The 15,246-nt window shown below is 41.8% G+C and overlaps 1 protein-coding gene across 1 annotated transcript in view; it reads left to right on the plus strand.

Moving 5' to 3' along the window:
- RNF130 (ring finger protein 130) overlaps positions 1 to 15,246 on the plus strand; it is a 108,386-nt gene that overhangs the window by 75,876 nt on the left and 17,264 nt on the right. Inside the window, exons 5-6 of the mRNA XM_049648819.1 lie at positions 10,934 to 11,005; positions 12,824 to 12,906. Of these exons, the coding sequence (XP_049504776.1) occupies positions 10,934 to 11,005; positions 12,824 to 12,906 (155 nt within the window). The remainder of the gene's footprint in view (positions 1 to 10,933; positions 11,006 to 12,823; positions 12,907 to 15,246) is intronic.

The following is a 15,246-nucleotide window of genomic DNA, read 5'->3' on the forward strand; positions in this document are numbered from 1 at the left end:
TTGGAAACTGTACAAGGGAGAAAACAGGGGAGCAATATCTTTAATTTTATGTGCACCCAAACATCTTTCAAAAATGGTGAAATTCACATATACAAAGCTGAAAGAATTACAGTTAATCTCCAGCAGACCTACACTACAAGAAATCTTTTAAAAAGGTCCCTCGAGGGGCACCTGGGTGGCTCAGTGGGGTAGGGGTCCAGCTTCGACTCCGGTCATGATCTCATGGTTTGTGAGTTCGAGCCCCTTATCAGGCTCTTTGCTGTCAGCATGGAGCCCGCTTCGGATCCTCTGTCCATTCCACCACCACCATCCCCTGCTCACGCTCTCTGTCTGAAAAGTAAATACACATTTATAACAAACAAATAGGTCCTTCAGGCAGAAGGAAGATGGCATCAGTGGATATATGAAAGTACATAGAAGCAGGGAAGAAAGCCAGAAATGTATTTATTAAGTGCATAAATATCTGATGTTTTTCTTAATTTAAATTTCTTTAAAAGGTAATTATTGCCAATCACATATCTCCTAACAGGCATATATCAGAATGTATAAAGAACTCCTACAGCTCAACAACAAAACATTGTTGTGCTTTTCATTGTCTGTTGAAGGCTAATTGGTTCATGTTTCTCCCTATGATACCTTTGTATGAGATGTGATCATAATCTTCTGTTCCTTATGTTAAATGATGTAACTTCTGTACTTGGGAGGAGAATGTCATACATGTTGGGGAGACGTAGGTCCGGGTAGCTTTCCGCACTGAGCAGTTGGGGGGTCCGTCTTGTGCTGCACCTCTGTGTGGAGCCCCCTCCCCTCAGGACTTCCTGATCCATCTCCTCTAGTATCAGAAGCTTCTCTCTGTGTTACCCCCAGGTTCCTGCCCTGCTCAGTCCCAGGTCTGGTTTTCCTCAAGGAGGGCTCTTTCTTCTTGGGAGTTGTCGTTGGTGTTTCAGGTGCTCAGGGGAATGGGCTGCCCTGGATGATCTGATCTTACCTCTTAGTGCGTTCCCGTGTTATGTTTTGTTTGCTTCTCTGTAAACGGGGAGCCTGAGAAATCTCCCCATGTCCCTGGGTGTATCTCAGAGTTACTTGATGAGGCTTCTGTCTAGTGAGTAGTCTCTTTCAGGGGTATGGGGAGGTGTTTTATGGTGATTTCTGAGTTACCTGGCTCTTAAGACTGTCAGAACCCTTTTTCTCTTCCCTTTATTGCCTCAGCACAGCTGCTGACTCTATATCCGGTTAGAATAATGCTACCGTTAGTGGTTTGACCCCACCTACTTATAGCTAACCCTTCCACCTGCTTTTGTTGAAAACAAAACTTCCACTCTTAAAGTTGGTCTGGGCCTTTTCCTGAGGAAACTTGGTAAGATTTAGAAGTGACCCTGCTCCCGCCACCTTGTGCCAGTTAAAGGCCACTCCAGTCAGGCTTTTCTTCCTGTCTTTCCACTGAGCAACTCTCGTCAAGGCCACTATGACCTCTATTTGTTCTCTTCAGTAGTCTGTTCTTAGTGTTCGTTATGCTTGACGTCACACTTCATACACCCTAAACTGAATTCTTCCAATTTTGCTCTTCCTGCATCTTCCCCAGGTCCTTAAATGGTGGCTTTATTCTCTAAGCTGCACAGTCAAAATCATCTTCAAGAAGAATTAAGTTGGAAGTCTCATGTTTCTTGACTTAGTAACTTACTACAAAGCTACTGTAATCGAAACAGTGTGGTGTGGGCATAAAGACAGACCCAGACCAACAGAATGGCACAGAGAAATAAACCCTCATATATATGGTCAAATGATTTTCAACAAGGGTGCCAAGACCATTCAGTGGGGAAAGCACAGTCTTTTCCACAGATGGTTCTGGGGAAACCGGATATCCACATGCCAAAAAATGAAATTGGACACTTACCTTATACTATATCAAAAATTAACTCAAAATGAATCAGAGACCTCCACATAAGAGCTAACACTGCAACTTTTAGAACAAAACATAGGGGGAAGGCTTCAACATTGGATTTGGCAGTGGTTTCTTGGATATGACACCAATAGCACAAGTAATTTTTTAAAAAATAGGTAAGTTGGGCAACATCAAAATTAAAAACTTACGTGCATCAAAGGACACAATCAACATAATGTAAAGGCGACCCACAGAATGGGAGAAAATATTTGCAAATCCTATTATCTCTGAGTAGGGGTTAATCACCAGAATATATAAAGAACTCTTACAACTCAAGTAAACAACTCAATTTAAAAACAGGCAAAGGATGTAAAGAGACATTTCTCCAAAGATATACAGATGGCCATGGAAATTAGCACGTGGAAAGATGCTCCACATCACTGATCATTATGGAAATGAAAATCAAAACTACAATGAGATACCACCTCATATCCGTTATGATGGTTACTGTCAAAAAAACAGAAAACAAGAAAGACTCTTAACTATAGAGAACAAACTGATAATTTACCAGAGGGGTAGTGGCCAAGAGAATGGGTTAAGGAGTGGGGATTAAGGAGTGCACTTGTGATGAGCACTAAGGGTCATATGTAAGTATTGAGTCACTAAATTGTACACACAACTAATACTGCAGTTAGCAAATTTAAATAAAACAAAAACATGGAGCTCCTGGGTGGATCAGTCAGTTAAGCATCCAACTCTTGAACTCAGCTCAGGTCTTGATCTCAGGGTCATGAGTTCAAGCCCCATGTTGGGCTCCACACCCAGCATGGAGCCTGCTTTAAAAAAACAAACACACAAAAAACAGAAAATGTTGTGAGGATATGGAGAAAATCAAGCCCTTGTGCACTGTTGGTGGGAATATAAATGGTACAAGTACTATGGAAAGAAGTATGAAGTTCCTTAAAAAATTAAAAGTAGAATTACCCCATGACCCAGCATTCCACTTCTGGGTATCCCCCCCCCCAAAAAAAATGAAAGCAGGGTCTGTAAGAGGTATTTGTACACCCATATTGATAGCATCATTCTTCACAATAGCTGAAACATGGAAGCAACCCAAGTGTCCATTGACAGATGAATGGATAAGCAAATGTGGTATATGCATACAACAAAATATCATTAGCGTTAAAAAGGAAAATATGCTACAACATGGGTGAACCTGGAAGACATAAGGCTAAGTGAAACAAACCAGTCACAGAAAGACAAATACTGTATGGTTCCACTAATATGAGGTACTTAGAATAGGCAAAATTGTAAAGACAAAAAGTAGAATAGCAGCTCCCAGTGGCTGGGAGGGAGTGGTGAACATAGAGTTATTTCATGGTTGTAGAGTTTCAGATTCACAAGAGTTATGGGAATGGGTGGTGGTGGTGGCTGCACAACAGCATAAATGTATTTAGTACCACTGAGCTATACACTTAAAAGGTGCAAATTTTATGCCATATGTGTGTGTGTGTGTGTGTGTGTGTGTGTGTGTGTGTATGTTGAGAGAGTGTGAGCGGGAAAGTAGCAGAGAGAGGAGGGGAGAGAATCCCAAGCAGGCTCCACACTCAGCACAGAGCCTGACACAGGGCTTGAACTCACATACCATGACATCATGACCTGAACCAAAACCAACAGTCAGACACTTAACCAAGTGAGCCACCCAGGCACCCCTATGTTATATACATTTTAACTCAATTTTCAAAAAGAAAAGTATACTCGATCCAAAAGAAGACTGAAAAAAGGAATAAAGAATAGATGGGACAAAAGAAATACCAAGATGATGGACTTAATCATAACCATATCAATAATCACATTAAACGTATGTGGTCTAAACACCTCCATTAAAAGCAGAGATTAACAGATTGGATAAAAAAAAAAGTAGGACCTAACCATATGATGCCTACAAGTAACCTACTTCAAATATAAAAATACAAATAGGTCAAAAGAATGAAAAACACAGATCACAAATCAAGATAAAGTAGATTAGTATTTCAGAGCAAAGCTACTGCCAGGGATAAAAGTCACTTCTTAATCATAAATCAGTCGATTGGTAAGAAGACATGGCCCCCAAACACTGGTGCTCCTACTGAGAAAGCTTCAGAATAACATGGAGTGAAAACTAACAGGATGCTGCAGTGAGAAGTAGACAGACCTGCAGTTATAGTCCGAGATTTCAGCACCCCTCCCTCAGTAATTGAAGGAACAAGTAGATAGAAAATCAGTGAGCATATAAAAGATTTAAACATAACTAATTCAGCCTGGTTGACATTTAAAGAACAATCCATCCGACAAAAGCAAAATACACATTCTTTTGACGTGTACTCTAAGCCATAAAACAAGTCTCAATAGATTTAACAGGATTCGAGTCCAACAAAATACGCTCTCCGACCACTTGGAATCAAATGGAGACATCAATAACAGAAAAATCTTTGAAAAACTCAAATATTTAGAAACTAACTTACTTTTAAATAACCCATGAGATTAAAAGGGAAATTCGAGAATCATTTGAACTGAATGAAAATGAAAACGCAGAATATCAGAATTTTGAAAGTTCCACTAAAGCTGTGCTTTATATTAGAAAAAACGAAAGTTCTGAAATTAATACTCTCAGCTGATGCCTTAAGAAACTGGGGGAGGGGCACCTGAGTGGCTGTCAGTTAAGCATCTTGGTTTCAGCTCAGATCATGATCTCACAGTTTAAGCCCCACATTGGGCTCTGCACTGGCAGCATGGGGCTTGCTTGGGATTCTCTGTCTCCTCTTCTCTCTGCCTCTCCCCAACTCATGCTGTCTCTGTCTCTCTCAAAATAAATAAACTTTAAAAAATTTAAAAAAAACAACTGGGGGGAAAGGAGCAAATTAAATCCCAAGTAAGCAGAAGAAAGGAAGTAACAAAAGATCAGAGCAGCAGTCAGTGAATTAGAAAACAGAAAATAATGGCTCTAAGAGAAAATCAATAAAATTGATAAGCCTCTGGCCAAATTGATCAGGAGTAAAAGAAGGCACAAATTAGCAATATCAAAAATGAGAGCAGTGACATCACTACAGATTACAAGGATAACCAGTGAATGTTATGAATATTTCTATGGCAATAAATTTGACAACTTCTATGAAATGGACAAATTGCATGAAAGACACTAATGACCAGAGTACATGCGAGATAAAAAGATAAATAGCCCTGTGTCTATCAGGAAAGTGCACTTGTGCACTTACAACCTTTAAAAAAAGTGCGATTAAAACCTTAAAAAAAAAAATCTCCAGGCAGGTGGTTTCTGGTAAGTTCTGTCAAACATTTAAGGAAGAAATATATAAAGTCTAGAAAATTGAAAAGGCAGGAATACCTCCATATTTTAAATATAGCCAGCATCTTCCTGATACCAAAACAAGATAAACACATTACAAAACAGAAAACTACAGACCAGAATCCCTCTTGAACAAAAATGTAAAAATTCTAAAGAAATTTTAGCAAATCATACCCAATAATGGGTAAACAGGATAATTCATCATGACCAGGTGGTATTGATCCCAAGAATGCAAGGCTGTTTTAACATTAAGAAATTAACCAATGTAATTTACCATTTTAACAAATAAACAAAAGAATAAGAAAAGAAAACCATATGTTTCAGTAGATGGAGGAAAATACATTTGCCAAAATCAAACATCTCTTCCCAATTATAAAACTTTTTGCAAACGGGGCATTAAAGGTAACTTCTTAAACTGGTGAGGGCATCCAAAGAAAACTAGCAGCTATACCATCGTACTAAATGATGAAAGATCGAATGCTTTTTAAGATTAGGAACAATAGAAAGATTTGTGCTCTGATGACTTTTATTTCCACATTGTACCAGAAGTTCTAACCAGTACAGCAAGGAAGAAAGAAAAGAAATAAAAGGTACCCGTATTAGAAATGAAAAGTAGGGGCACCTGGCTAGCTCAGTCGGTTAAGCATCCGACTTCGGCTCAGGTCGTGATCTCACAGTTCATGAGTTCAAGCCCCATGTTGGGCTCTGTGCTGACAGCTCAGACCCTGGAGCCTGCTTCAGATTCTGTCTCCCCCTCTCTCTTTCTGCCCTTCCCCTGCTCAATCTCTCTCTCTCTCAAAAATAAACATTAAAAAAATTAAAAATGAATAAGTAAAGCCGTCTTCATTCACAAAGGACATTAGTGTCTATGTAAAAAATTTGATAGAGTCTGTAAAAAGGTTTCTGGAACTAATAAATGGGTGTTAGCAAGGTTGAGAGATACAATATCAATATACAAAAATCAACTTTATTTCTCTACAAGCAGTAAATGAGAATTGAATTTTTTTAAGTACAATTTTCATTAGCATTAAACAAAATAGAATCAATAGGAAATTATTAGAGATCTGACAAAATATGTGCAAGACCTGTACAGGGAATACTATAAAATATTGCTGAGAGAAATTAAATAAGAACTAAGTAGGTCGAGAGAGATACATTGTTCAAGGGAAGACTCAATACTATTAAGATGTCACTTCTTTCCATATTGATCTGTGCATTCACAGTCAATCATAATTGACAAAGTGCAGTCAATCATAATGTAAATCCCAAATAACTTTTTTTATAGAAATTGACAAGCTTAACCTAAAATTCTTATGGGAGTGCCCTGGGTCAAGAACAACCAAAAGGAAGTTGGAAAAGAAGTTGGAGGTGTAACTCCACGTGATTTCAAATTTGTTCTTACAAAGCACTACAAGAAATTAATGATTGTGATATTTATTTAATGATAGATACATGATACAAAATAGTGTTCAGACACAGTCCCACACATTTATGGGCAGGTGGTTTTTGCCAGATGTACAAAGGCAATTTTGTGGAGAAAGAGCAGCCCTTTCAACAATTGGTGCTGGAAGAACTGGGTAGCATATGCAAAAAAAAAAAAAAAAAAACCCACTATGATCAGTACCTCACACCATATACAGAATTAACTCAATATGGATCAGAGGCCTACATACAAAATCTAAAACAATAAAACTTGTAGAAAAGAAAATAAGGGAAAGTCTTATAACCTTGGCTTAGACAAAAATTGCTTAGATATGACACCAGAATATAGTCCACAAATGAAAAATTGATAAACTGACCATCAAAATTAAAAACTTATGCCACAGGAACAACTGTGTGGCTCAGTTAAGTGTCTGACTTCTCGGCTCAGGTTGTGATCTCACAGTTCATGAGTTCAAGCCCCACGTTGGGCTCTGTGCTGACAGCTCAGAGCCTAGAGCCTGTTTTGGATTCTGTGTCTCCCTCTCTTCCTGCCCCTCCCCTGCTCGCACTCTGTCTATCTCTCAAAAATAAATAAACGTTTTTTAAAAAATGAAACTTATGCCACAGAGTGACAGAAGATATATACAAAAGGAATTGTGTTTAGAATATGCAAAATACTCTCTCAAGTCAATAAGAGAGCAACTCAGTAGAAAAATGGGCAAAAGATTCAGACGCTTCACCAGAGAAGATATGCACATGGCAAGAGGTACCTGAAAAGATACTCTCTGCCATTAGTCTTAGGGAAATGCAAATTTAAATTTTTTTTTTTTTAACGTTTATTTATTTTTGAGACAGAGACAGAGCATAGGGGAGGGTCAGAGAGAGGGAGACACAGAATCCGAAACAGGCTCCAGGCTCTGAGCTGTCAGCACAGAGCCCGACGCGGGGCTCGAACTCACGGACCGAGAGATCATGACCTGAGCCGAAGTCGGCTGCTTAACTGACTGAGCCACCCAGGCGCCCCGGGAAATGCAAATTTAAACCACATTGAGATAACCACTACACACCTCTTAGAGTGATCACAATCAAATGCAAAAGACTGGCCATACCAAGTGTTGGTGAGGATGTGGAGGAACCGGGATTTTCATACACAACTTATGGAAACATAAAATGGTCCACTCACATTGGAAAACACTTTGGCAGCCTCTTGAAAAGCCAAACACACCCACCATACTAGCTGGTCTTCCCTCCTTTGTATTTACCCCAGAGAAAAGAAAGCACAGGTCTTTACAAAGATTTGTACAAGTAAATAAAGTGGTTTTCAGCTTTGTTCATTGAAGCCAAAAGCTGGGAAACAATACAAAAGTTCCATCAACAGGTAAAAAAATAAATACATGGTGGTATAATCTGTGTAGTGGGATACTTCATTGCCTAAGAAAGCAATGAACTATTGATGCATGCAACAATATGCATTAATTTGTTATTTATTTTTGAGAGTGCGTGCACTTGCAAACAAGTCGGGGAGGGGCTGAGAGGGTGGTGGAGAGAGAATCCCAAGCCGGCTCTGCACTATCAACATGGAGCCCACTGTGGGGCTTGCACTCACAAACTGTGAGATCATAACCTGAGCCAAAACCAAGAGTCGGATGCTTAAATGACTGAGCCACCCAGGTGCCTCAACATCACGGCTTAGTCTTAAAATAATTACGCCTAGTAAAAGAAACTTCGTGCAGAATAGTACATGCTATAATACTGTATTGTGTTTGTGTAAAACTCTGAAAAAAGCAAAAAGTGGATGGGTGGAATGGTGGCAGGAAGAAGGGATTAGGAAGAGGCACAAAGAAATTGGGGGATGAGGGATGCTGTCTTGACGGTAGTGATGCTTTCAAGGGCCATGTCAAAACCTCAAATTGTACACTTTAAACATGCAGTTTAGGGCGCCTGAGTGGCTTGGTTAAGCGTCTGACATTGGCTCAGGTCATGATCTCTCAGTTCGTGGGTTTGAGCCCCGCATCGGGTTCTGTGCTGACAGCTCAGAGCCTAGAGCTTGCTTCAGATTGTGTCTCCCTCTCTCTCTGATCCTCCCCAGCTCGCACTCTCTGTGTCTTTCAAAAATTAATAAACATTAAACATGCAGTTTAAGTCAGTTCTGTTTCCATAAGGCTAAAGATACATACATGATACAGATTAGGAAAGACTTGAGGGGAACAGCAACCAGATGCAATGTTTGGACTTTGTATTCCGAGTCAGACAAGCCAACTATATAAAGACATCCTGGAAACAACTGGGGATATTGTAGTAAGGTCTGAGTATTTGATAATGTTGATTAATTAGTGTTAATTTTGTTAGGTAAGACAGTGGCACCAAACGAAAGTCCTGTCAGACAGAGTGAAGATGTTGTGGGGGAAATGGTACCATGCTTGTGATAGGCTTTGAAGTCCCCTAGCACAGTAAAGAGGAGGGGACAGATGAAAAATATAGGTAAAATATTGATCATTGAAGCTACATGTAGATACATAATACATATGGTTCATTGAATTCTTTTGTGTGTTTTTTTAAATCTCCCTAAATTTTTTATGTTTCTAATATTTTTTTTGTAATCCTCCGGATATAAAATCTGGGTCCTCTCTTCTAGCCCCCACCAACCTCCTTCAGCCTCAGCATCTGCCTCTTCCCACAGTTCAGGATTTGCTTGTGTGTACTGGCCACCTATCCCCGTGTACCTGTCTGTACTTCCTATCCCCAGGTGATTATTGGTAGGGCCCTCTGACTCTCAAAACATTCTCATTTGCACAATAAAATATATGCTCCTCCTAGTCATAGCAAATGATAATTTCCTTCACCTTCCTGTATTTCACACCTCTTTATCTTTATTAGATCATTCCTTTGTCTAGGAGTCCCCCCTCCTACCCCTGTGCTTTTTCTTATCAAATTCCTTCCCATGAGTGTTCCAAGTCTCAGCTCAGGCATCCTGTCCTCAAGCCCTTCTCTGACCTGCCTCCCCTGCCCTGTCCCACCCACCTGCATTAGGCTGCCCCCCCCCCGCCCCCCTTTGTGCTGCCTCCCTACTCGGGCATGCCCTGCTGTACAACATTCAGTTAAAATGTGTTGACTGGTCTGTTCCTCAGTTCGGTTAACTTTTCAAGATTAGGAGTGCACGGTCTTTCCACCTGTAGGTCTTGGTATCTAGCAGGGCTAGCAGCGTCTGGCAAAATGTTGGATAAATCCAGCCTTTGAGATTCCGTAACTTAACCTGTTCAGACAACCCAACCCTGGAAAGATAAACACACCTTCCTAAGATCATGGAACATTGTAGTAGCAGAGACAGAAGGAGAGCCCGTGACCACCTCTCTTCCACCATGCCTGACAACGTGATAAGCATTTTCGGGCGCATCAGAGGTTCCTTTTACTAAGACAGCTTATGTATACATCTAATTGTCCTTGAAGCTGAATAGGAAAGCTGTTAGAACAGTAGTAGTGCTCTGACCTGTACAAGAAGTAGATTTCAATAATGCTGTAATATTGCAAAGGTTTATTAAATATAGAATACAGTAGTGAGTAGGACACCTGGTTTTTTTCATTATTACACACTTTTTTCATTATTCAACCAGAATAATTCATTAATTCAATTCAGGATGCTGAATCTGTGAGGAAAATGCCAGTTTTTTACATTTTTTTAACTGCTTTTTTAGAATCCATTTCCTATGATATGACATGGAGAATGTTGTAAGATAACAGGGACTGTATATTTAATTATTTTAAAATCAAGAACGTAATCCAGAGGGGCGCCTGAGTGGCTCAGTTGGTTGAGTGTCCAACTTCGGCTCAGGTCAGTCTCGCGGTTCATGAGTTCAAGCCCCACATCAGGTTCCATGCTGACAGTGCAGAGCCTGCTTCAGATCCTCTGTCCCTCTCTCTCTCTGCCCTTGCCCCACTTGCACACTCTGAAAAATATATGTATTTTTTTAACATTTATTCATTTTTGAGAGACAGTACAGGCAGGAGAGGGACTGGGGTGGGGCAGGGGGCTGGTGGGGGGGGGGAGCGGGGAAGACAGAATCTGAAGCAGGCTCCAGTCTCTGAGCTGTTAGCACAGAGCCTGACACAGGGTTTGAACCCACAAATTGTGAGATCATGACCTGAACTAAGTCGGAAGCTTAACTGACTGAACCACCCCAGTGCCCCAGACACTCAAAATAAATAAAATCTTAAAAAAAAAAAAAAAAAAAAACACCTTATCCAGAGATCTTGCATTTAAAGTCTGTTTCTCTTTGTAATTTTCATAGCGTCGTCTTGGAGATGCCGCTAAGAAAGCCATCAGCAAATTGACAACAAGAACAGTAAAAAAGGGTGACAAGGTATAGTAGTGAAATAACCTTAATACTGTAAAAATAATAAAGTAGTTTTGCTTTCGATTGGTGGGAGAGAATACATCCTAATCATCTGTGTCTCGTTTGTTAGGTGATTCCTTTTCTCCAGGTAAACCCCTGCTTTATTTTAAACTAACCTCCCCTTGAATTCTTACACTTAGCATGCCTCCTTTGAAGGCCCTTCATGCTGTTTTCAACTTTCCTGGACTTTTCAGTGCTCCTGCCATTATCAGCTTCCTTGGTCTACTTACAGTTAGTTACCCCAGCTGTGGTGTTCCACGGAGCTTTCTCCGGCCGCAACCAGGGATACTTTCAGGAAGAATGCTAATTAATGGGTCCGTCGGTACACTCAGTGGCCAAGAATAAACATTCTCCTCCCTATGCTTCCTGAAACCTGGCCGCACCTCCTTTGCTTAGCCCTTCACCAGTTAAACAGAGAGCTGGAGGCCCACATCTCAAAGGAGTGTCATTCGCAAGGTGCTTTCTGTATGGCAGGCTAGACTGGTGGAAGGAAGACCACAGTGTGTCAGGGTTGAGCCCTCGGCTTGGGGACTGAATGAGAAAAGCAGTGACTGAGGCTGTGGCTGAGAGCCGCTGACCACAATTCCCCAGTCAGGTCTCCAGTTCCGTGGAGCCTGCTTCTGCTCTATAAGGACAAAGTAGCAACTTGGTGTTAGACCCTACATCCAATGTACTCAGTTATCTAAAATGAAAAAGTTGCATCTCTAAAGGCATAAATCCCAAACTGTTTTCTGCCCTAACCCCTGGCACATTTTAACAAACAGCTCTGGGAGGATAATTTCAGATGAGTTTCCATCCTCCTTAGTTTCACTACTTTCTGGACCTCACTCATTTTTATTCCCACCACCTTGACATCACCATATCCAGTTTTTCATTGCAGAAAATAACAGCAGCATCAAAACAGCTGCCCTCCAACCCCAGAGGAGTGGTCACCCCTATGAATGCTTTCTTGGCCCAGCAGCCACATTAATCTAAAATTCCCTGGAGCTGGTGTAGCCTGTCCATCCCTACTGTGTCCTTCAGGCTAACACAAAACAATCTTTCCTTATTCAGAACAACACCTCTTCCTAGTTTGTACCTCCTAGACCTACCAAGTGTTGTCCCACTGAGTTTCAGTCCAAGTGGCCACAACACAGCAAACAGTCTCACCCTTCCTGGCTTGGGCTCCTGGAAATGCTAACTCAGGGGAATCCATTTTCCAGCACAGATGAGGAAGGAAGCCAGTTAACCTCATGACCAGACACCTGGCTGACTCTTCCTGACCCTTGATAAAGACCCAGTAATGAGTTGGGCCATGACCATGCTCTACCCCAAATCTGTGACCAGCTCCCGTCCTTGGGGCTTTGTCTTTTGGGGGCTCACTGTCCTTTCTGCCTGTACTTAGACATGTGGTCACACGACCCTTCTGATGAAGATGCACATTGTGGAAGGTGTGCAGTGACCTGGACCAGAACAGTGCTGCAGCAGTGGGAGGAGAGGGGGTGAGAGGATGGTCCAAGGTAATAGTGGATTTGAATCTTGTTTTTTTGACTTCTGAGACACTTCACAAACAGAAGTAGTATTAACTGTTACAACATAGTTTAAAAACAAAGTAGAGTGGTTTAGATGCAATTTGGGTCAATACAGGTAAGCAAATGAAAACACATTAAAATTGTTCATAACTTTTCATAATCACTTGCTTACCATAGTTGCCACAGGAGAGTTCTTAGCGGGATTGTATCTCCTCTATTTAGGTGTATCTTTAGTTTTAGCATGTGACTTTTGTGCCTGTGCTTTTCATTGCAGGAAACAGACCCAGACTTTGATCACTGCGCAGTCTGCATTGAGAGCTATAAGCAGAATGATGTTGTCCGGATTCTCCCCTGCAAGTATGTCAGGTTTCTTGGCTTAAAAAGGACTAATCCTAACATGGTTTGCATGTGTCCCTTTCAGAGTGGTTATCCTACTGGCTTTTGAGAGCCACCTTACCCATGGCTCTTGTGGCCGGCAGCAGGCCGTGCTGCCTCAGCACAGACTGCACGGACTTCTCTGCCTTGAGAAACACAAGGGGAAAAAACATCTGGACACATCAAAGCCTAAGAGCATTAAGGTCAAGAATTTTTAAAGTATGTTTTTAAGTCTATTTGTTTATTTTGAGAGAGACAGAGACAGTGCAAGTCGGGGAGGAGCAGAGAGGGTGAGAGAGAGAATCCCAAGCAGGCTCCACGCTGCCAGCACAGAGCCTAACACGGGACTCAAAACGCACAAAACTGAGATCATGATGTAAGCTGAAACAAAGAGCCAGACCCTTAACCCACTGAGCACCCAGGTGCCCCAAGGTCAAGAATTTTTAACTCTGTGACTTTTATGGGTTTCAAAACCAGCCACTAGTTCCTCTCCCTATTAAATGTGAGCACATCACTAGGCCCTCCAATGAAGGCTCAGTGATGCTCACTTGGCGGTGGAAACCAGAACTCTGGGGCTTGGACGGATGCTTCCCCCAAGCAGTGGGGGACTGCTGGGTGCTGTGTGCCTGCTCCAGGCCAGTCACTCTGCTCTGTGCTCTCAGAATTTGCTGTCCTGGGAGAGGGTCAGTGCTTTTCTCCCCATCATACAGTGAAGGACAGTGACACTCCTAGTGGATGCCAAGGCCACACAATCCAGAAATGGCAGAGTCCAAGTAAAGGTCAGCCTTGAATGTTGGCACTCCACACCTGGGGCCACATACCTCCCTCCAGAAAGAGGGTCTTCACCTGTATTGTGGCACTCTCTAAAAAGAGCAGATGTTCTTTGGAAGCATGTTGATTTTTGCCACGGCGCCATCTCAAGCTAGGGATTGTGAAACAGTAAGATGCACAATTCTGAGTGTTGATTGGAAAAATATGAAATCGCTGAAAATCGAGGACTTTTCCTCTTCCTTCTCCCTTCTCTTAAAACACACGCTACTTGACCCTGACCTTCTAATAACACGGAACATGGGAGCAAATAGGATAAATGTCAGTATTTGTCTCCATGAGGCTATTTTGAACCCAGAAAGATCTCTGGGTTTGTTTTTTTTTTTTTAATCCTAAACTCAAGAATAATTCCATATGCTGAAACAGAAAACCAGAGTCTGGAAGTCAGGTCAGTCTAGTTTACATACAAAGGATAATCTACAAAACTGTCCTATAGAAAACTAAATTTTGTAATTGTATAATTAGATTTCCTTCACCTGTCATCGTTGGTCACGTGAGGCTGAAGGAAAGACCCATCCAAGTACAAACCAGGAAAAAGATTAGTAGGTACATTCTAAAACATTATCATCTCTCAGCTGCTTTTTAAAAATGTTTTTACATGCACAGATTTCTTCTGACACTAGAATCACCAGGAAGAAGCCAAATTCCATCTTCATATTTCAGGCCAGGGTCCCTCCTCCAGAGGAACCATCTGGACGTAAGCACAAAAGGCCTCTAAAGCCATTCATGGTTATTACTGATGAGAGGGTGTCTTCCTCAGGGGAGCCTTGGCCAAAGATGGATTACGCCAGAAACTTGCTCCCCATGCCCCCCGCCCCCTTAAGCATTGGCTTTTCCAGCATTTTGTTCTTAGTCCTCCTTTTTCTTAACTTCATTCAGTGCTTTCCAGACCTGACTCTGTGTTGGAATCAGTGGGGAACATTTAGAAACACCATGGAGCCCAGGCGTGTGGTTTTGAATAGGTGCCTGAGCAATGCTGAAACTGCATGCCCTCCATCAGAGTCTAGAGCTCGGCCTGCTCTTAGCCATCCCTGTGGCTGCTCCTGCCACCAGAGAACTGGTTCTCACCCTTTGTGTCCATGGTCTGCTTTTGAGTATTACAGTTTTGGCAACCGTTAGCAATACTTCCTTGTACACGTAGTTAGGGCACTGCTCCCTCAGTCGGTTGTCTTCCATGCTGGGTCCTTGTCTGGACTAGACATGCCCACTGCCTGTATATCAGAGCTCCCCTTTTGCCTTGGAGCAGGTTGGTGTCTGTACCGCTTCTTAAGCCTCAACAAGTTGTAACTTTCTCTAAGCTGTGTCACACAACATGCTTGGCAGAACCATTCACCTTACCAAAACGGTAAAACAACAGCATAATTCTCATGTACAGTAAAAATCAACTTTGCACATGGAGCAACGTTTTGTGGGACCAGAATTGACAACTTTTCACCTGGAGCCAGGTTTCCGAGCCTTGGCACTGTTGACATTTGGGGCCGGTGTGGAGGGGCG

This window comes from Panthera uncia, assembly GCF_023721935.1.
Source record: "Panthera uncia isolate 11264 chromosome A1 unlocalized genomic scaffold, Puncia_PCG_1.0 HiC_scaffold_17, whole genome shotgun sequence".
NCBI classification, from domain to species: domain Eukaryota; kingdom Metazoa; phylum Chordata; class Mammalia; order Carnivora; family Felidae; genus Panthera; species Panthera uncia.